At 35.1% G+C, this 21069-nt stretch overlaps 2 protein-coding genes across 2 annotated transcripts; one reads left to right on the top strand and one right to left on the bottom strand.

Moving 5' to 3' along the window:
- Positions 1-9550: 9550 nt before the first annotated feature.
- On the top strand, positions 9551-13369 carry LOC108479205 (uncharacterized). The gene is made up of 8 exons (XM_017781662.2): positions 9551-10122; positions 10713-11236; positions 11360-11432; positions 11912-11989; positions 12079-12142; positions 12412-12499; positions 12672-12756; positions 12889-13369. Exons 1-8 carry the CDS (start codon positions 10009-10011, stop codon positions 12970-12972), a joined length of 1110 nt encoding a protein of 369 aa, XP_017637151.1. The 5' UTR covers positions 9551-10008; the 3' UTR covers positions 12973-13369.
- Positions 13370-13854: 485 nt separating this feature from the next.
- On the bottom strand, positions 13855-20593 carry LOC108479204 (asparagine synthetase [glutamine-hydrolyzing] 3). The gene is made up of 14 exons (XM_017781661.2): positions 20203-20593; positions 19977-20115; positions 19488-19583; positions 19227-19368; positions 18656-18751; positions 18384-18478; positions 17376-17537; positions 16907-16987; positions 16598-16819; positions 16326-16460; positions 15718-15798; positions 15442-15528; positions 15251-15358; positions 13855-14468 (listed from the first exon to the last, which is right to left on the bottom strand). Exons 1-14 carry the CDS (start codon positions 20280-20282, stop codon positions 14286-14288), a joined length of 1707 nt encoding a protein of 568 aa, XP_017637150.1. The 5' UTR covers positions 20283-20593; the 3' UTR covers positions 13855-14285.
- Between the last annotated feature and the right edge of the window lie 476 nt (positions 20594-21069).

Below are 21069 nucleotides of genomic sequence, written 5' to 3'. Positions count from 1 at the left end.
CGACTAGGGTCAATTTTGGGCTGTCACACAGGCGTGTTAAGGGTACACGAGCGTGTCCTAGTGTCCACACGGGCGTGTGATCCTGTTTTATGAAAAAATTCCTAAATTTCACGTTTAATCCCGAATCACCACCGATGTATGCTTTGGGCCTTGTAGGCCCGTATTAGGGACGATGTGCATGTGTATATATAGTTTTCTGTTCGAAAGAAAATTTGTGGCTCAGTTCTATATGAATGTTTACGTTTTAGACCGGTAATGCCCTGTACCCGTCTCGGCGATGGATACAGATAAGGGGTGTTACATTAGCCCTCTCGAGCTTCCTGTTAAATGGTTCTTGCGAGCTTCCCGTTAAAGCTCTTTAGAGCGTCCCTATAGGTTGTGATCCTACATGTGTTGTGGACACGCCTTAGCTCTTATGAGCATCTCGTATATGGCTTTTTGTGAGCTTCCTGATATGACTCGCTTGAACTTCTTGATATATGGCTACCCGTAGCTCTCCAATAAATGGCTCTTCGCAGCTACTGGTTATTGGCTCGCATGAGCTTCCCGATTATGGCTCTTATGAGCTTCATGTTATATATCTCAGATAAACTTCCTGTTATATGGCTCACATGAGCTTTCTGTTATATGCTCGAGAGAGTGCTTCCCGTTTAAGCGTTCTCATGAACATTCCTGAATATGAATTGACAGATTATAGATTCGTACACTTCATGTGTACTACCCGATATCTATCGATATTCCATAACGTTCAATGGGCAAAGTTCCAATATAAGTTAAGACAAAATCTGAATAAATCAAAAATTGTATCTACCTAAAAATATATGGAAATTTCTATACAATGAGCTCATCTTTATTACTTGAAAATTACTTGGAATTCATGACTAACTTGCTTGATGAATATATGTGTTTAGGCAATTGGTCAATTTGCTTTAGATGCATGTTATTTCTATGTTAAATTTAAATGAACTTGAGTGGTAAGTTAAATTCTTGTTATGTGAACTTACTAAGCATTAAATGTTTACTCGATTTTCTTTCCTCTGTTTTATAGTACTTGAAAGCTCGTAAAGTTTGGACGTGGGTCGAAGCAACATCACACTATCCTTCAGCTCACTTTGGTATAATTAGTAATACTACCTTTGGTATAATGCCATGTATAGGCTATGTCAAACCAAATGATGAAATGTTTTAGTTGTAAATAGCCATTGAAATGGCTAGTGATGATGTGTTTGGTATTTATATGCATGAGGCTATATTATGATTGATATATGTGTATTTAGTATGGTTGAATTGAATTTTAGTAAATTTACATGAAAATTAGGTAAGTTTGAATACATGAACATATGTGATGATATGTCATGCATAATACTTGTATTTGGCTTGAATTAAATGTCTTGAATTGGTTGGTGAATGTGTTTAAATGTTGTTGTAGGTGGAAGGCAGATTGGGTGAGAAATATGGCCTTGAAAATGACTTATTTTCATCCACACGAGTAGAGACACGGGTGTGTGTCTCACACAAGGCTACGCACACAGGCGTGTGGTTTGGCCGTGTGCCCTCTACACCTAATTTTTGAAAATTAAATTTTCCACACGACCTAGCACAGAGGCATGTGGTTGGTTGTGTGACACAAACAGAGAGGTACATGGGTATGGACACGGGCTGAGACACGGCTGTGTGCCTTACATTGAATACCCACACGGCCTGAGACACGGGCGTGTCACGCCTACCCACAAGGGCGTGTGTCTCCTGCACCTAAGAAAATTTTTTTGAAATTTTGCAAAAAATTCTATGAGTTCTCAATTTAGTCCTAACTTGTTTCTAATACATATATTGGGTCTCGAGGGTCCATTTAAGGGGCAATATGATTGAATATGTTTGAATTCAGATATGAATAATAAATGACATGAAATAATTGTATTTGTTCTATAAACTCTAGTAATGCTCTGTACCCTATTTCGACGACAGAAATGGGTTAAGGGTGTTACATGCACTCACCTCTAAAGAAGGGACCACCAAGGGACCATTAGGTAAAATAACCTCATACTACCTCAGCCAAGGGAATATCAGAGTAGTACAAAGCATGGGGATAACCCATGTACAATGGCCTTACCATCTTGCCGACCACGTGATCACCATGTCCCAGATTTTTTGCTGACGTGGCCTTATTGGGCACGATACCTCATTCCTTATAAATACCTTGTACCACAATGAAAGGGGTATCAGACCTTTAGCCTTTTATCAACCTTAAACACTCTCAGTATTCAACATTCTTAGCCTCCTTGTCTTACCTTCTTTCTCTGGCACTCTACCTATTTAAGTGAATCGACCCTCCTTGCACCACCACCTTCCTCTCCTTGCCTCTTCCCTTGTTGACACTTGTATCGACAGTTCTTAGCAACACCATTCATGGATTGTCATTTACATAAGTGTTTAGTTTGTTAAGCTTTCATTAGCAAGGTAGCATTGGGAGTTAAATGCTTCAGTACATAGTGACTTTGTATTTGTTATTTTATGAGTCTAGTTCATATTATAAATGTACTCATATGATCTGCAACATGCAAAGCATATCATTACTGCATGGTTCTACATTAAAATGTCAATTGATAGAGCTTTTCATTTAGAAAATAAGATTGGAGTTTATATCTTAACATGAAATTCTTTCAAGTTTTTCAGCTCACAAAGTAAAACATGAACCTAAAATTAGAGCATCAATTTGAACATAAAAAATGACATGCAAAATTGGCATTATGAAGTGATTTCAATGACCCTAATATTTGGCCTCTAGTAGACCCTAAATTTGATCAGTCATTGCATTTCCAATAAAAGGGGTTATTTGAAGTTACCATAAGCATCTTTTTATTATGAATGAAAACTATGACTTCATCCCAAGTGAGTGTTTGGGAGGCAAGCCTTGAAGACATGCTTTGTAAGGTGGAAAGAAAAAAAGGCAAAAGGAAACCAACCATCACTAAATGGGTCTCAAAGGATTGTTGGATATGACTTGTTAGTGATTACGTAACTTGTTTCTAGTGGGTTAATGGCTAGACTGAGACTGAAAGAGAGTGACGGGAACTCTTTTCTTTTTGGGAGAAAACAAAAGGAACACTTTATGTAAATTGAATTATCGTTCAGTTTATAATATTTAGGGAGACCCAAATGGTTGATTTGGATGATGCTAGATATCCTTTAGATGGGCAGTGACATTAAAAGTAGTAATGATGAGATTAGTCAGTGTAATGGTGAGATTAAAATCAATGGTAGAATAGTGTTTGTATTCAAACACAATTGTAGCGGTGAGGTGAAAATAAGAAATGGATATTGAGGGCATTAGTTTAAAATGGAGTTATAGTTATTAAGGGCATTAGTTTAAAATGGAGTTATAATATAGAGAAATTATTTAATATACTGTAAGTAGAGTTTTTAGACTCCATAAGTAATGTTAGAGGGTTGAAAAGTGTCTTATAAGGATATAGTAAAATATTAAAAAAATATTTTTAAAAAAAGAGACACATATCAAATTTTTAAGACTGCTAGTGTAATAAAAAAGTATATTGTCAATGTCTTGGTAAAATAAAATAAAATAAAATAAAATAACAAACAAATTTTTACATGGAAACCCTTTCGGAAAAAAATCACGGGCAGAGGAGAAGAAAATTCACTATGTCGAATTCAAATCATTACAAGAGGAATAGACTATGTCTATTTATAGGCTTGTAAAGCCATATTCTAGTAAGACTGAAACACCTTATTCTAATCAATATCAAATAGATGGAATTTAATAAGGTTTAAAAAACCTTATTCTAAAATAAAATAAAAGAAGATTAATTCTATATGGATTCTTCTTTTATTTTATTTTACCACTGTATTTTATTTAAATAAGGATTCGGGTCACTTAATTCTAACAATCTCCACCTTGACATGAATTCTCAATGAACAAGTTCTTCATCGCGAACTCTCAATGAACAAGTTCTCCACCTCTTCCATAAAACCGCTTAAGGGTTTAGCTTCAACAATGGACACCAACCAAGTCTAAGCAATGCTCAAACTTGGTTATAGGAAGTGACTTAGTCATCATATCTGCAAGATTTTCATGAGTGCTAGTTTTGCTCACAACAATATCACCACGAGCAATAATATCACGAGCAAAATGATACCGAACATCAATGTGTTTTGTTCTCTCATGAAATATTTGAACTTTTGTAAGAAAGATTGCACTCTGACTGTCACAAAATACAGTACTAATTTGAAGGTCTTTATTGAGTTCACTAAATAGTCCCTTCAACTAGATAGCTTCTTTACAAGCCTCAGTAATTGCCATGTACTCAGCTTCAGTGGTAGACAAAATGACTGTAGTTTGCAAAGTGGCTTTCCAACTGATTGCATAACCTTCGATTATAAAGATATAACCTGTGAGAGATTTTCTTCTATCAAGGTCTCCAGCAAAATCAACATCAACATACCCAATGACTCCATCTCTAGTTCTTCCAAACTGTAAGCAAACATCAGTAGTACCTTTTAAGTATCTTAAAACCACTAAACTGCTTTCTAGTGTTCTTTACCGGGATTTTCCATGTATCTACTAACTACACTGACTGTATATGATAAATCTATATGTGAACAAACTATAGCATACATGAGAGATCCCACTGCACTAGAGTATGGAACATGGAACATGGAACATGTGACATGTACTCAATCTCATCATCTGATTGTGGAGACAAAGCCGATCAAAGTCTAAAATGGGTTGCTAATGGAGTACTAACAGGCTTAGCACTCTGTATATTAAACCTGCAAAGAACTTTCTCAATGTACCCTTTCTGACTTAAGTACAATTTACTTACTTTTCTATCTCTGAGAATCTCCATACCAAGTATCTTCTTTGCTAGTTCTAAATCTTTCATCTCAAATTCTTCACTTAGTTGGGCTTTAACCTTTCTTATCTTTCCTTTATCTTTTGCTGCTATCAACATGTAATCAACATAAAAAAGTAGATACACAAAAGAACCATCATTGTTTTTCTTAAAGTAATCACAAATGTTAAAACTACTTCTTTTGAAATCATGAGAAGTCATAAAGGAATCAAACCTTTTGTACCACTGTCTTGGTGACTGTTTCAAATTGTAAAGGAACTTTTTCAGCAAGCAAACATAGTCCTCTTTTTCTGAGACTGTAAAACCCTCTGGTTGTTGCATGTAAATATCCTCCTCAAGTTCTCTATGCAAAAATGCAGTTTTTACATCTAACTGCTCAAGCTCCAAATCATGCATGGCCACAATACCAAGCAAAGCTCGAATCGAACTATGCTTAACAACTGGGGAGAACACATCTGTGAAGTCCACTCCTGGAATTTGACTGTAACCCTTTGCAACAAGCGTTGCTTTATATCTAGGTTCTTCAACTCCTGGATTCCCTTCTTTCTTTTTAAACACTCATTTACAACGAACAGCCTTTTTACCTTTAGAAAGTTTCACAAGATCCCATGTTTTGTTTTTGTGGAGTGATTCCATCTCCCCTTCCATAGCAAACATCCACTTTTCTGAGTCTTCACAGCTAACCGCCTCAGAATAATTAGATGACTCTTGATTCACATCTATATCTTCAGCCACATTTAAAGCATAAGCAACTAGATCAGCCTCAGCATACTTCTTTGAAGGTTTAATTTCTCTTCCAGTTCTATTTTTGGTGATAGAGTATTGCGGTGAAGAAGCAACTCTATTCTCAATTTTTGTACTGGCTTGAGGAGTCGACTTTGTATTAATCTAATGCTCCACCTGCTTTTGATTTTCTTTATTAGAAGAGTCTTTAAGAGATAAGTTAGGTAGTATAGCAGTTTCATCAAAAACAACATCTCTGCTAATCACAACTTTTCTATTTTTAGGACACCATAACTTATACCCTTTTACACTAGCTTTATAACCAAGAAAAACACATTTAATGGATCTCGGTTCCAATTTTCCATTATCAACATGAGCATACGCAGGACACCCAAAAATCCTTAAATCAGAATAATTAGTAGGATTACCAGACCATACCTCTTGTGGAGTCTTTTTCTCAATGGCAATGGTTGGGGATCGGTTGATCAAAAAACCTGCAGTAGAGGCTGCTTCGGCCCAAAATGACTTTGGTAAGTTGGCATTTGACAACATACATTGAACCTTCTCCATGATCGTTCTGTTCATTCGTTCTGCAACGCTATTTTGCTGTGGAGTATGGCAAACTGTCAAGTATCTCACGATCCCTTCTAACTTGCACAATCTATTAAACTCATCAAAACAAAACTCTAAGCCATTGTCTGTGCGGAGGTATTTTATTTTTTTTCCCGTCTATTTTTCAATCATAATTTTCCAAGACTTAAATGCGGAAAACACATCGCTTTTCTGCTTCAAGAAGAACGCCCAAACTTTTCTAGAAAAATCATTAATAAAGGTTAGCATATAATTAGTTCCACCTTTCGAAGGCACTCTAGATGGCCCCCACAGATCAGAATGAATATACTCCAACGTTCCCTTCGTGTTATGGATTCCTCTGGTGAATCGAACTCTCTTTTGCTTCCCAAAAACACAGTGCTCACAGAAATTCAGTTTGCAAATTCCTTACCCATCAAGAAGTCCTCTTTTTCTCAATTCTGTCATGCCGTTCTCACTCATATGCCCTAGGCGCATATGCCAAATTTTAGTAATATCATCATCTATCAAGGAAGAGGAAGCAACAGCTACATCACCAGTAACAGTAGAACCCTGCAAAACATATAACTTGGCAGTCTTTCTCTGCCCTTTCATCACAACAAGGGAACCTTTGGAAATCTTTAAAACCCCACTTTCAACTGTGTATCTGTACCCTTTTGAATCAAGAGTACTCAATGAAATTAAATTTCTTTTCAATTCTGGAACATGTCGTACATCACTAAATGTTCTGACAACTCCATCGAACATCTTAACTTTAGTTGTTCCAACACCTGCGATTTTACACGAAGCATTATTTCCCATCAAAATAATACCTTCAGACACTATTTCATAAGTTGTAAACCAATCCCGATTGGGACTCATATGGAAAGTGCAGCTTGAATCAAGTATCCACTCCTCGCTCACTTTAGAATTGTTGACTGAAGCTACTAAAAGTTCACCATCGTTGTAGTCTTCTACAACATCAGCTTCACCGGAATTTTCTGGTTGTTTTACCTTTTGATTCGCAGCCTCCTTTTTAATCTTGTTCTGTAGCTTATAGCACTCAGATTTAATGTGCCCTTTCTTCTTGCAGAAGTTACAAGTTTTACCTTTGTTTGAAGACTTTAATCTACCCTTAGATTTACCACGAGGAGTCCGTTCCTGTTTCCTTCCATGATTATCATCAACATTCCGATCTTGTCTCCCACGAACAATGAGACCCTCTCCCTGAGAGTCAAGTTTAACTACAAGATGCTTCATCTTATCATACGAGGTCAAGGAATCATAAACCTCATCAACTGTGAGAGACTCGCGGCCATATAAAATCGTGTCTCTAAAGGTTGAATAAGACGGTGGCAACGAACAAAGTAGAATCAACCCTAGATTTTTCTTATCATACTGAACCTCCATGGCTTCCAAGTTTTAGAGAATTTCTTTAAACACTGTTAAGTGTACGTGTACTGACGCACCTTTCTCCAAATGATGAGCATAAAGACGCTGCTTCATATGCAACTTGCTTGTTAGAGTTTTTGACATGCATATTTGTTCTAACCTCTTCCATAATACAGCGGCAGTCTTCTCTTTCATCACATCCTTCAAATTTCGTTAGACAAATGCAGATATAATTGTGTTAACGCTTTTCGATCCTTACGCTTCTTCTCTTCATCTGTTAATGTCGAAGGCATCTTATCTATCCCTAGCAGGGCATCCTCCAGATCCATCTGCGCAAGAACTGCTTGCATCTTAGCCAGAACACAAATCTAGTGTTGCGATCTAACAGCGGAATTTCATACTTCAAAGACGACATTACCGTGATTGAGATGAACAACCCGAAAGCTTTGATACCACTTTGTAAAAAAATAAAATAAAATAACACACAGATTTTTACGTGGAAACCCTTTCGGGAAAAAACCACGAGCAGAGGAAAAGAAAATTCACTATGTCGAATTCAAATCATTACAAGAGGAATAGACTATGTCTATTTATAAGCTTGTAAAGTCATATTCTAGTAAGACTGAAACATCTTATTCTAATCAACATCAAATAGATGGAATTTAATAAGGTTTAAAAACCTTCTTATAAAATAAAATAAAAGAAGTGTAATTTTATATAGATTCTTCTTTTATTTTATTTTATCACCGTATTTTATTTAAATAAGGATTCGGTCACTTAATTCTAACAAAGACTAAAATACTCATCCTATAATATAATAAATAATTATTTAAAAGCATTTTATATGAAATATTAAATTAAACTTTTGTTAAATAACAATTAAAAATATTAAAACCATTTTATGAATTTTATAAGATTATTTATTTGATGAATTATATACAGAAATATTAAACTACGGTGGGATATGCATTTCTCAATTATTTCACTTTCTTTTTACCAAAATTATACAAATTTATTAACTTGATGAATTTTAGATACAAATGTTTATTACTTTTATTAGAAAAATGAAGCATTGTGTGGCTGGGTTATTACTGTTAGAACAAAAGCAGGGTCATAATTGTCAAATAAGAAGCCAATGTTTGTGAAATGCAAAGCCAATGGGTTTACTGGAGGTAAAAGGTTAAGTAAAAAATTTCAGTTTCAGTGGATGAAACTCACTCCACTGCTATCATCCAAAGGGAAGATAGTTGTGAGATTGAACAAAAATGGAGTCTAGACACACCTCGTTGGTGTGAACTGTGCATCATCATTGTGATTATATTTCATTAACCACTTCCTCGATTTATTGCTTGAGTGGCTTTTCCTTCTTTTTCCTTTTTATTTTTTCCTTTTGGTTTTCATTAAATAAAATAAAAAAAAAACCTCTTTAATATCTTTTAATTTGAAACCAGAGTAAATTAGTTCCTTTCAAAAAAAATTAAAGCATTTAAATTTCTACCAATTTTAAAAGTAAACAACTAAGGATAATTAATTACAATATTAATGTCTTCCGTCAATTATACATAATTTTAATTCATATAAAATAAATTTAATTTTCAATATTTATATATTTTGTCATTTTAGTCATAATTTTAAAAATTTAATAAATTTAACTTCAACATTTACACATTTACACAAATTTTACTGGATAAATTTATTAAATTGAAATCAAATTAATAAAATAGATAAATTTTGGAAGATAAATTTATTATTATAAAGATCAAAATTATGTAAAAGAATATTAAAATCGTGATTGATTGTTGTTACTTGCTGAATTTTGAAATTAACATAAATTTAGATCTGATTTTATGACACAGGCCATTTTGTTAAATTTGGTAAAAAGAAGAGTTTTTGTATGGAAAAACACAGCCATGGCGACTTGATTTTATGAGACGGGTCAGTTTATTAATTTTGGTAATAAAAAAAAGTTGTTAAATGAAAAAACACAGTCTTGACGATTCCACCAGGGGTCGAACCCAGAGCCTCTGGTTCTGCAGGCCAGCGCCTTATCCATTGGGCCATGGCGTCCTTTCATTATATCTAAGAATAAAACTTCATAAATAAACTTAAAAGCACCGAAACCAGGCTATCTGCCCATAATGATTTACTTTAGGCGTAGTCTTTGCCCTTTGCTCCGGCTGGCAAAATGAAAGGGAAGGGAAAGGAAGTGGGTAATATGGTTTCTACTTTAATATGTGATATTTTATAATTATTTCAATTATGCTGCTAATTTAGCTGAATTTGGTAGAAGCCAGCCAAAAAAAAGTTGTTTTCTTTGTTCTTTTTTTGAGAATATGAATGGAATATAGAATCAGACACCACTCAAATCGACAGACAAAAAAGCTAGGAAGCTGTGGTGTAAAATATCTTTGTCTTTCGGGGGTGAATTGGATTGGATATTAAAAGGAAGGAAATGGGAATGAAAAAGTCTTTGAGGAGCAAAGCTGTTCACTTTGTAACTGATCTTACCACTGGCCTTCTTAACCCCATTTCTGATAAATCCTCCTCGCCTCTTCACCCTCCTCCTGTAAGTCTCTCTCTCTCTTTGCTTTATCTTGAGAATGCTTCTTCCTCCTCCCCCCCCCCAACCCCTCTTTATTTATGCTTTTGAGTGCTTATCATAATTATGATCATCAAAGATGATCTTTGCCATTGTTCATCTGTTTAGTCAATATCCCAAATAATGTTTAATTGTGGGCAGCCTAGATATAGATTTTTCATATGCTTTAGTAGATTGTTTTGATTTTTCATGTTTTCAATGTATTTGATTGGGTTTTGCAAGGTTACATCTTTTATTTTCCTTTCTTATTATCATTATTGTTTGTTTTCTTCTCTTTTTCCCCTTTCTTTTTTGGGTCTTGGTTAATCCTTTCTTGAGATTAGGATTATTGAACTGATTGTGGAAATTCTTTGTTTGAACTTCAGCGATGGTTTAAAAGTGCAAGTTCTATTGTATTGTGATTTGAAACTTATCTCCATTGAAAAAACTTGCATTAAGAATCTCAACCTTGTCAAAGAATAAAAAGGTCTATGATTATTGAGTAGTTAATCTGTTTTGAAGTATTACTAAGTTACTCTGTTGAAAGCCTGCAATCACATACGATTTCTTTGTGGTAGGAAAATGTGAGTAGGTCGAAAAGAAGCCAACTAGAGAAAGAGTTAATCAGCAAGGAGGAGGATGGGGATCTAGTTGATGGCCCTGATACGTCTTCTTTTACTGCATTCCTCTATTCACTGTTGTCTTCTTCGGAATCAGGTCAAGATTTGAATCAGGATGAGCAGAATGATAATCAAGAAGAAACTGGTGATTCATCCGACAACATAATGAAAGAGAATGGTAGAAGGAAAAGCTTACTTTCTAGGGGTAAGCAATCACTTAGAGCTCTTTACCAAGCTACTAGGATCAGTGGAAACAAAAATAAAGACAAGGGCGATTCTGACACGAAAAGTGACGATGAGGGTGATGCTAAGATCGATGGGCTCAAGATGAGACATATGCAAAATGTTAAGGAGCCTTTGGCTTTGGGAGAACTTCCTGAAGCTTCTGAACCGTCATTGCTTCTTACAGAGAAAACAAGAAATGCCCTTTATGCATCACTTCCTGCAATTGTTCAAGGGAGAAAGTGGTTATTGCTCTACAGGTGAATACTGTTGTTTCTCGGTTTCATGGATCGACTTTGGTGTTTCATTTGGATATATAATTTTGCTTATACTGAGAAATAGTTATTTTTCCTTCATTGATATATCTCTGTTGGCCTTCATAGTACATGGAGGCATGGTATATCACTGTCAACATTGTACCGAAGAAGCATGCTCTGGCCTGGTCTCAGTTTGCTGGTAATGGTTAAATGACTTTCTCCTGTTACTTTTTTTTTTTTTCTTTTTTCTGTTCTTTCGCAGCCTATTTTAAGTCTTCAATGCAGTCATACTTAATACTTATCAGGAATGTCATTGCCATGGACCCATGGTCCGAATATTAGTTGGACATGCCTGTATCGTTAACTTAATGAATTTATATATTCTGAGAACTCATTCTATGTTATGTGGCTATGTCTACAGATCTCTGTATTCTTGAACTCTTTTTCCAATTCATATTCAGTTCTTGCATTTCATCTTTTATACCAATGATGTGTTGACTTCAAATCCAATTGTCTTTTATCTATGCTTGAAGAAGGAATTTCATAAGCTATAAACATGCTTGATGTCAGATTCCTTATCGAGGTTATTTTCCCAGTGCTATTCCTTAGGCAAGGAAATCATTCATATTTTTTGAGCACTTAGGTCAAGGGCTCAAAGCATTTTGTTTTATCTTATAGGTTGTTGGAGACCGTAAAGGTGCAGTGTTTGGTGGTCTGGTTGAGGCACCCCTAAAACCAACTAATAAGAAATACCAGGTGATGCTAGAAAACACCTTTTTTTTTTTTTTTGTATCCACCAATATTTTGTATAAATATATTCACATTTTATTTTGATTTTTGAACAGGGAACAAATAGTACCTTTGTTTTCACGGATAGACCCGGGGACCCAGTTATATTCCGTCCTACAGGTATTCCCATCTTTGTCTACCGTTTCCATTGTCATGTGTATTGATTACAAGCTGTTCAAACATCAGAGTATGCTAGTGCTGAAAATGTTACTATGGAATGATGTTTGTGTTTTAGAACATAAGTATATTGACTACTGAAATAACATAAGTATACTAATCTGGTCTACTTGGGGGCTTGAACTGATGATTGGCTCTTCTGGCTTTCTTTTGTATTTAAAACAGTTCCTGTCTAAGGAAACTTGATATATCTAACTGCAAATGTGGAACAGGTGCAAATCGATATTTCACTCTGTGTTCCACTGAGTTTCTGGCAATTGGTGGTGGTAGCCATTTTGCACTCTATCTAGATTGTGATCTGTGAGATATATGTCCTCTCTGGTTCCTTTTTTATATTTAAAAAATCAGAAGCCCTCAACCCCCCCCCCTCCTTTTCTTTCTTTCTTCTCCTTTAAAATAGAATTCTTTTGTTAATTACAATAAGTTTGATACGAAACAATGCTTTTTGATATGTCCCAAATTTTATGTAAAGCTTGAACGGATCTAGCTCATTCTCAGAAACCTACGGAAACCCCTGTCTTGCATTATCTGAAGATTTTGAAGTAAAGGAGATTGAGGTACGCCTGTCTATCTTTCTCTTTCTCCATTCTACAACCATGTCACTGTTTTGTTTGCTTCATGAATTCATATTTGGCTTGTTTATAATTTTATCATATAGATGCTTCATTAACTTAATCCTTATATTACAGTTGTGGGGCTTTGTATATGGATCAAAATATGATGAAATACTTGCTTTAAGTAGAACAGAGATGCCTGGAATTTGCCGATGGTAAAACACCCTTCGAGCATGATGCTATGCTTCATTAACTTAATCCTTATATTACAGTTGTGGGGCTTTGTATATGATCAAAATATGATGAAATACTTGCTTTAAGTAGAACAGAGATGCCTGGAATTTGCCGATGGTAAAACACCCTTTGAGCATGATGCTATTTTACTTCTTCCTTGTGATCATCGACTACTGGGTGAGTTCTGATGATTTCTCATTTGGTACAATCATCCTTTTCCCGAGTGTCGACATAATTAACTGGATTTGGAATATTTCGTTGTATATATCCTTTCACTGTTTAATTATGCTCGACTTGTATATACTTCCGGCATCAAAGCTGAATTGTGGCTAAATGTTACTGAGAATATATGGACAAGTCAATATATTTTATTTTCAGCAAAGTTAAATCCAATCTTTACTCATTTACAGGGCCCAATTTGGAGAGTAATAAATCACTTCTTGAATCATATTTTCATTTCATATTAGTCATATTCATTTTTGAAGAGTTGCAAATTTAAAAATATTTTCATTTGGTTAAAAAACGATGGGAAAATATTAATGTGTTAAACGTCACTTTATGATTGAATCATGAAAGAGCACTCTGTGCCTTCTGAGTGTTGTCATAAAGAAAGTACATACTGCTCTTAGCTTCAAGGTAAGGAGTACATAGTTCCCGCTGGCCTTTAAACAGGATTTTCTAGATTTCCATTAGCTCAAGCCTCAGTTTATGCCGAAAATTTTGAATTTTCAGAACACATCCTTCGAATTTGCTGTAAAAACGTTAGTTGAAAGAGGATTGATCTCACACTATAATAGAAGGAGTTGGTACTAATGGTACCTATTCCTTCTTGAGCTTTCATGGTGAGAACTGAGAGAGGAAGAAATGTTTTACCAATAACATTTAATTAGTGCTTGCTATTTATTTAGTAATCGATATTCACTGTAATGGCCAACCATGATAAACACCACCTCATAGAAAATACTTAAATTTCCACTATTGACAACTGCAAACAACATGCATAAGATACAAGCAACTACAACCAGCATAAGAATCCCAGAACAAGAAGCTAGTTTCGGTGGATAATAAACAAACATTACATAGCATAACCCAAGAGCTGACTAGTCAAATACCAAAAGGGAGAAAAACGGGAGGAATGGGAAAGAGATAGGAACTTAACTAGATGAAAGGAGGCACCTTACAACATTACATTTGGATTCATATGACTTGAGCATTTGAAAGAAACAAATGCCTTCTCATTTCAGCAATGAACTAGGTCTATAAATCCGCCGGTCAGCTATCAAATAAAGATACGGTATTTATGCTATTGCAATCTTTTCCGCAATTCCTCCTTTTTGTGCCTCATAAGCAGAGGCATGAACACCAAGTGCAGCCCGACCGGAGGGGTCGGGATTTTCTGACCATGCTGCATCCCATTCCACTGCTTTTGCTGTACTGCACGCCACACTTGGACCTCCTGGAACTGTTGACCTTGCAGCATTCTGCTTGCAATTGGATGATTAAATCCGCAATGTCAAATATTATTAAGCAACAAAGGAACAAACATAATAAAATTGTACACTATAGGAGCGTTCAGTTCATGAATCTTGCAGAACTTATAATCAAATAGAGCTTCTTTCATACTTGTTGTCTCTGATATGCCTGATAATTATGATCTTGCAACACCTTGGCTAAGAGTTCCATTATACTAGAGGTCAAGGTGAAGGGGTCTTGAAGAACTTAAGTTCTTTTGCGTTGAGCGTTGATACCAAAGCACTCCTACATGTTCCTTAAAAATTTAGGAATTCCTAAGCCCGGCAATTTTGGGCAAGTGCCAAGTGACAAATGATGTGGCCTCCTAATAGTGGAAAACTACAATAACCTCGCAAGCAGACTTGACAATCTGTATGTGTCTTCATATACATATATATCATGTTTATGGTATTCTACATTTATATAAATTGACATGGTAATAATGTGTTATATAGATTTGGCACATTCATCTATTAATGGTGTGTTTGTAGGTTCTTCTTTTTGTAGTCATGTTTTAATTATTTTTATCGTGTCGTGTAATTGTGCCATTTTCAAAATTGTCAGGTCTACTAGAGAGCATCCAACACATAGCAATCGAGAAATGTAATATTCAGTTTGGTTTGCTTTCTTTTCCAAAAGTGAAAATTGGACAAGGAGGAAAACCAAATCTGCTACATGTTTCTATACCCCACGAGAAAATTTAGACAAGCAGAAAAGAAAGAGAAAGACAGCAAGGTGAACAACGTAATACCTTTGGAAAAAACTTCTCAAAGATAGTTCTGTAATAGTATCCCTCTTTTGTGGTTGGAGTATTCTCAGGGTAGATAAAGTTCGCATTAATCAACATTGCATCAGTGACCTGTCAAGTTCAGTAACAATAGGTTCTTACATGCAGCCAAATGGAAAATGTCTCCTGGAAGAACCATAAACAAATAAGTCTACCTGTTTGTTGGCATGGTCCTTCAAACCATCAATCCAGCTGTACCCAACTCCATCACTGAACTGCTCTTTTTGCCTGTATAAAATGTGCTGAAACAGACAGGGAAAATAAGTTTCAAAAAAAGAAATTCTTCCAGGAAGTTTTCCGTAAGAAATCATATTGAAACATTAATACATTGAAGAAATATAATCAAAGAATGGAGGACCAGAAAGAAAATGATATAGCCCCAGTAATTTTTTTCTAGATGGCAGCGGTGTTTCAAAAGAAGATATACTAACCTTAGGCAAATATGGCTTCTTATCATCGTCAAATGCATTACGTAAGATCCACTTCTCAATCCTCCCAAGATCAGGCCTTATCTGAAACAAATTTGTATGGCACTAACCATAAGTGAACCTTCATTCACAGAGGGGGAAAAGAAAAGAAAAAAAGGTCTAAATATATAATTAAAATTTAGAACCATTCCTTTGACCAACATGAGATAGAAAACTACTATTGCTAAGAATCTGACACCACGTATTATTTGCATCAGCTCATTATTAAATAAAAGATCCTACAAAACAGATTATCACCTCACACACCAGATGAAAGCACCAAAAGCTAGAACATATATAGCATTTAAGAGTTGAAAGTGACGTCACCCTTATAATGTAAAATGCCATCCTCTTAGACAGGTGATACCAGGAATGACACCATGCAGCTAAAACCAGATATAAAGCAATAAACGTTAAACTCGGTAGAAATTTACCTCTATGTGTCAGTACTTTCTCATGTAATGGCAGTAAAGCTTTTGTCTAAGTTATTCCAGTATGGACGGACACAGATCAATTTTCTCAACATTAAACTAAATGATACAATGTAAATGACAGATATAGAAGCATAATACCATTTTCCACTCAGGATCTATACTCATTGCAATGTTGATGAACTCTTTATCTAAAAAGGGCACACGAGCTTCAAGTCCCCATGCTGAAGTTGATTTGTTTGCTCTCAAGCAATCATAAAGATGAAGAGCTTTGATCTGTCGAAATAATTAGAACACCATTAAAAAGGTAAACAAATATACAGCATATAGTCAGATAACCACGCCTAATATATGGATACCTCCAATTCATTTACTAAAATCCTAGAAAAAAAAGCAATGACCATCCTGAATACCTTTCGACATGTTTCTTCATGAAAGTCCTCTTTGTTAGGTGCTTTATGGAAATACAAGTAACCTCCAAAGATTTCATCAGACCCCTCCCCCGAAAGAACCATTTTCACTCCTAAAGATTTGATTTTTCTTGACATAAGAAACATGGGAGTGCTGGCTCTAATAGTCGTCACATCATATGTTTCAATGTGGTAGATAACTTCCTCCAGAGCATCTATCCCTTCCTGGTGGGTCAAAATGGGAGAAAGAAAAACATAAAAACGCAAATGAACATATTTTGCCATCCTTCTTTATTACAAGCAGGGAATTACCTGGACAGTGAAATGAAACTCATGGTGACGAGTTCCAATATAATCTGCTACCTCTTTTGCGGCTTTGAGGTCAGGAGAACCCTGAATAATAAAATGTAAAAAGAAATTGTGAAGTGGTAAACCCAAGTTATATTTCACAACTAAGACAAAGATACGAGTGTATTATCTGAAGTTGCAGAAATTATCCTAACAACTAGAAGGAGACTGGATGAAGATATTTTGCATAGACAATTTACATATTACTAGTAGCAGCAGTTCATAATGCAAGTCTATAGCATTCTTCAATGAATAATTTGATTCATCCATCAGCTACATCAAAAACATCATAGCGCTTAAGGTAACAACAAACCTAATCAACAGGCATGTTTTGTAGACATTAAGTAATAAAGTAACACAGGGAGGAAGGAAACCAAGATAGTAAGAGGATGTGGAATCTATAAATGTGCCACATGAAAGTGAGTATTATGACCTTCAAACCAATGCAGAAGGTATGTAATTGTGATCCCCACTGGCAAGCAACTTCTGAATTAGCTAGCTGACGGGCAGCTACAGCAGCGACAAGTGATGAGTCCAACCCTCCTGATAAAAGCACTCCAAATGGTACATCTGTCATGAGCCTCTTAAACACAGCCTATATAAAATAAATTCACAGAAATTAGTGTTGAAACATGAATGGCATATCACAGAAGTAATACCAACATTTATTAATTTAACATGAGAATAATAACAAATTCTAGAGACATGTATGCTCCTTCAAGTATTCAAATAACTGAGTTACCAAAACAATGAAAATCCATTACTAAGAATCTTAAAAAATAATTTGTTTACAATTTTGTTTGTCTAACTCTGTCATGACTAAATAGGATGAATGGTACCAGGAAATAGAGGCAGACAGACACACAAATGACTACTTGGAAAAGAAGAACACAAAATTATAGAAAGAGCCATACAGTTAGCATTCAATCTTCCAGTTCTTGAGTAGAGGTCAAGCTGAAATCTTAAGAACTAATGTGCGCAATATATCCTACTAGCTAAGGATATATTAAGTTAACTAGAAAACTAAGAATCCCACACACTGAACTCCGTTGCTGTTCACTTGGAACATATATTTCCTAATGAAAAGTGGCCACAAGAAAAGAAACATAGAAATAGATCCTAAAAACAAAGCTAACACTTGCCAATTAGGGGGAGGGAGAGACCTAATCAAAAGGAACCAGGTACTTTAACCCCACCTATGGTACTCCTATGATTTTTGAACAATGTTTGAATGCAATAGCATGAGAATGCTATGTAATAAGGCCTTCGTGACTACTTGGCCAATACTGCCTTGCTTTCACAAAATTGTTTCAAGTGAGTGTTATGTTTTCCACCATTTTTTTTTCTTTTTGCTGGAGAGACGTAATGACATCCAATTACAGAGTTAACAGCAAACCAATAAAATCAAAACAAGAATCCCAGTTGAAGGTTTAAAGAATGCCTTCTCAAAAGCCTCCCGTAGAACTTTGGGATCGTAAGGAGTTGAAGGGATCTTTTCTGAGTACCATGGGGGATTATACCATCTTCTAAGCGCTCCTGCAGACATTTGGAAATGCAACAAATAAAAGGCACTGAATGGAACACTGGGAAACAAAAATGAATTTGTAGAATTTGTAGAAGAACATCATATACCATATAAAATTCCAATTCTCCTTAAGAAGTACTATGATTAATTTTTAAGCAGGTTAGGAATTAACATCCAAAGAAAAGGACCTTGCTTGCTCGAATATATATGCCCTGGAAGGAAAGACATAAATTGTTCACAATCATCACTCAAAGCTTTCATCTCTGAAGCAAACCATACAGAACCTGCGAAGAAAATAGTATTTAATTAGCAGTATGCATCCATAACAAGGTGGAGAGGCTAAAAATAAACCAAAACTAGAAATGGAATCAAGGAAAAGAAGCTAAGCCCAAAGCATCACATCCATCCAAACATGAATAAATGCAGCAGCACAAGCTATCTCATATTTGCATGTTTCTTAACTATATTTGGCATCAAGCTTTCAAAGAAAAAAATCAAAAGAGCAAGGAAAAAGGTTTCTAAGATATTCTCTAGGACAAATATTTCCCTTTTCTGCAAACTTTTAAGGGGATAAACATTTTTGGGATAAGTAGTTGAACCATGTTTAATTTTCTGTCACTCCCTAAAGAAGTGGGACAACCATTGGAGCCAAGACCAGGTTCATGAAACAGACACCTAATTAGCCTAATAACTAAGTAGATTCTTGCTATACATTATACAACTGAATAAACCCAGTGTAAAGAAGGAAAAACTGCATACCATCAAGGCCCCATCCAATATAAAGTGGGGTAATTCCTATAGCATCTCGAGCTGCAATGAAACTTTTGTCACGAGTGTCAAGAAGGACAAATGAGAACATTCCATCCAGCATGTCCACAAAATCTTCTCCATATTCTTCATACTAGAAAAAGAAGTCAAATTGGTACATTAACGAAAATGGGACTTTGAGACGTGAAAACCACGCAACAAAGGAAAATGCTTTAAAAATGGAATTTAATATCCAACCTCTTAAGTACTTACAAGATGAGCAATTACTTCACAGTCACTTCCAGTTCTAAACTGATGAGACTTCAGCTTTTCTCTCAATTGCTTATGGTTATATATCTCTCCATTAACCTATAATCATCAACCAAACATGAAAGTAAAACTAAACATCGCATTCTATCAATGATTCCATGTGATGGTCAAATTTGCTACTTATTTTTTCCCTTATTTACAGAGTAAAAAATAATAGGTAATAAATCTACGAATGACTGAAATCATACATTTACTTTTCCATGTGAAAATGAAAAACCAATTCAACATAATGCCTGCATTTTGTTTTAATTAATATGATAATCTTAAATTTAATTATTGAACAATATTATTCACTTTTATATCCAAAACAAACATTTCACGCTAAAACAAATAGAAAAATATTATAAAACTAAAATAAAAGATTATTTTATTTTTCATGATTATTGTACCAACCATTATCAATGTCTCGACGAAAAAAGAAAGAAAGTATACCGTGACAACAACAGTCTTATCCTCGTTATAAAGGGGCTGATCGCCTGAAGTCGGATCTACAATAGCTAAACGCTGATGAGAAAGGTAACAATTTTGATGGCAATGTAGTCCACTCCAATCAGGACCTCTATGCCTCAATCTTCGCTCTCCATTTCAATCAAAATCAACGATCATTTTCATCCAAAATAAAAATAAAAAGTGCTAAAATCTAAATTCTCAAAATCACCTTCGAGACAGTTCAATAACACGGGAGCGTTTAGCTTGAGAGTTGTCAATGCAGCCAAGGACTGCAAGTATTCCACACATGCTGCTGCCTGGGTTTTGGAATGGAAGGCCCTGTGGAGGCTGCTGAGAGAGGAACCTGAAGTAAAATCGAGTGGATTTTGTGATTTAAATAATGCACCCTATTTCAATCACAGCCGTTGATTTTGACTAGCTTTTTGCTTAGATTTCCCTTTCCGCCATTTACCAAATCGATAGTGTGTTCACAGATTTAAATTATTTTTTAGGGTTTTGGAATTTTGAGGAATTTTTTTATTTTTATCTTTTTTTTAATAGATTCTCGATGGTGGTGAGGTCACTCGCTGGTTGGGGAATTGGGATCTTTTCGTAATAGACACTTTTCAAATTATCAGCTGCTACGTAGAGTATTTTCTGTTTGGTGCACTTCAGATCTTCGCCGTCGAATTTTCAATGAGTGGGTCTCTCGTAAGTTGTAATGACTCTTGTTTATAACGTTGTAGACATTCAAATAATAATTTACAAAAAAAAAAAAGAAAAAAAAACCTAATAACGTTGTCAGTCAAATTAAAAATTTAACACCGTGGAAGATCAAAATGGAATCTCTCTTTTTGACAAAAATAATTAATGCAATCTCTTTGTAACTCAATACTTAATAAAAAATATATATAGTTTTTTAAAGGTTAAAATATATTATAAGTAGTATTAGACTAAAATTTTAAAAAAAATTATTAGAAAATTGTCTGTCTATTGACACGAAATTTAGTCTGTCTATTGACACGATGGTGACTGTGGTTCTCTTGTTTTTCTTTTTGTTTTTTGTCTTTGTCTCTTTCCATTTCATTGATCTTGG

Source organism: Gossypium arboreum, chromosome 12 (assembly GCF_025698485.1).
Source record: "Gossypium arboreum isolate Shixiya-1 chromosome 12, ASM2569848v2, whole genome shotgun sequence".
In the NCBI taxonomy this organism is placed as follows: Eukaryota; Viridiplantae; Streptophyta; class Magnoliopsida; order Malvales; family Malvaceae; genus Gossypium; species Gossypium arboreum.
This window is presented reverse-complemented; position numbering and strand designations above follow the sequence as displayed.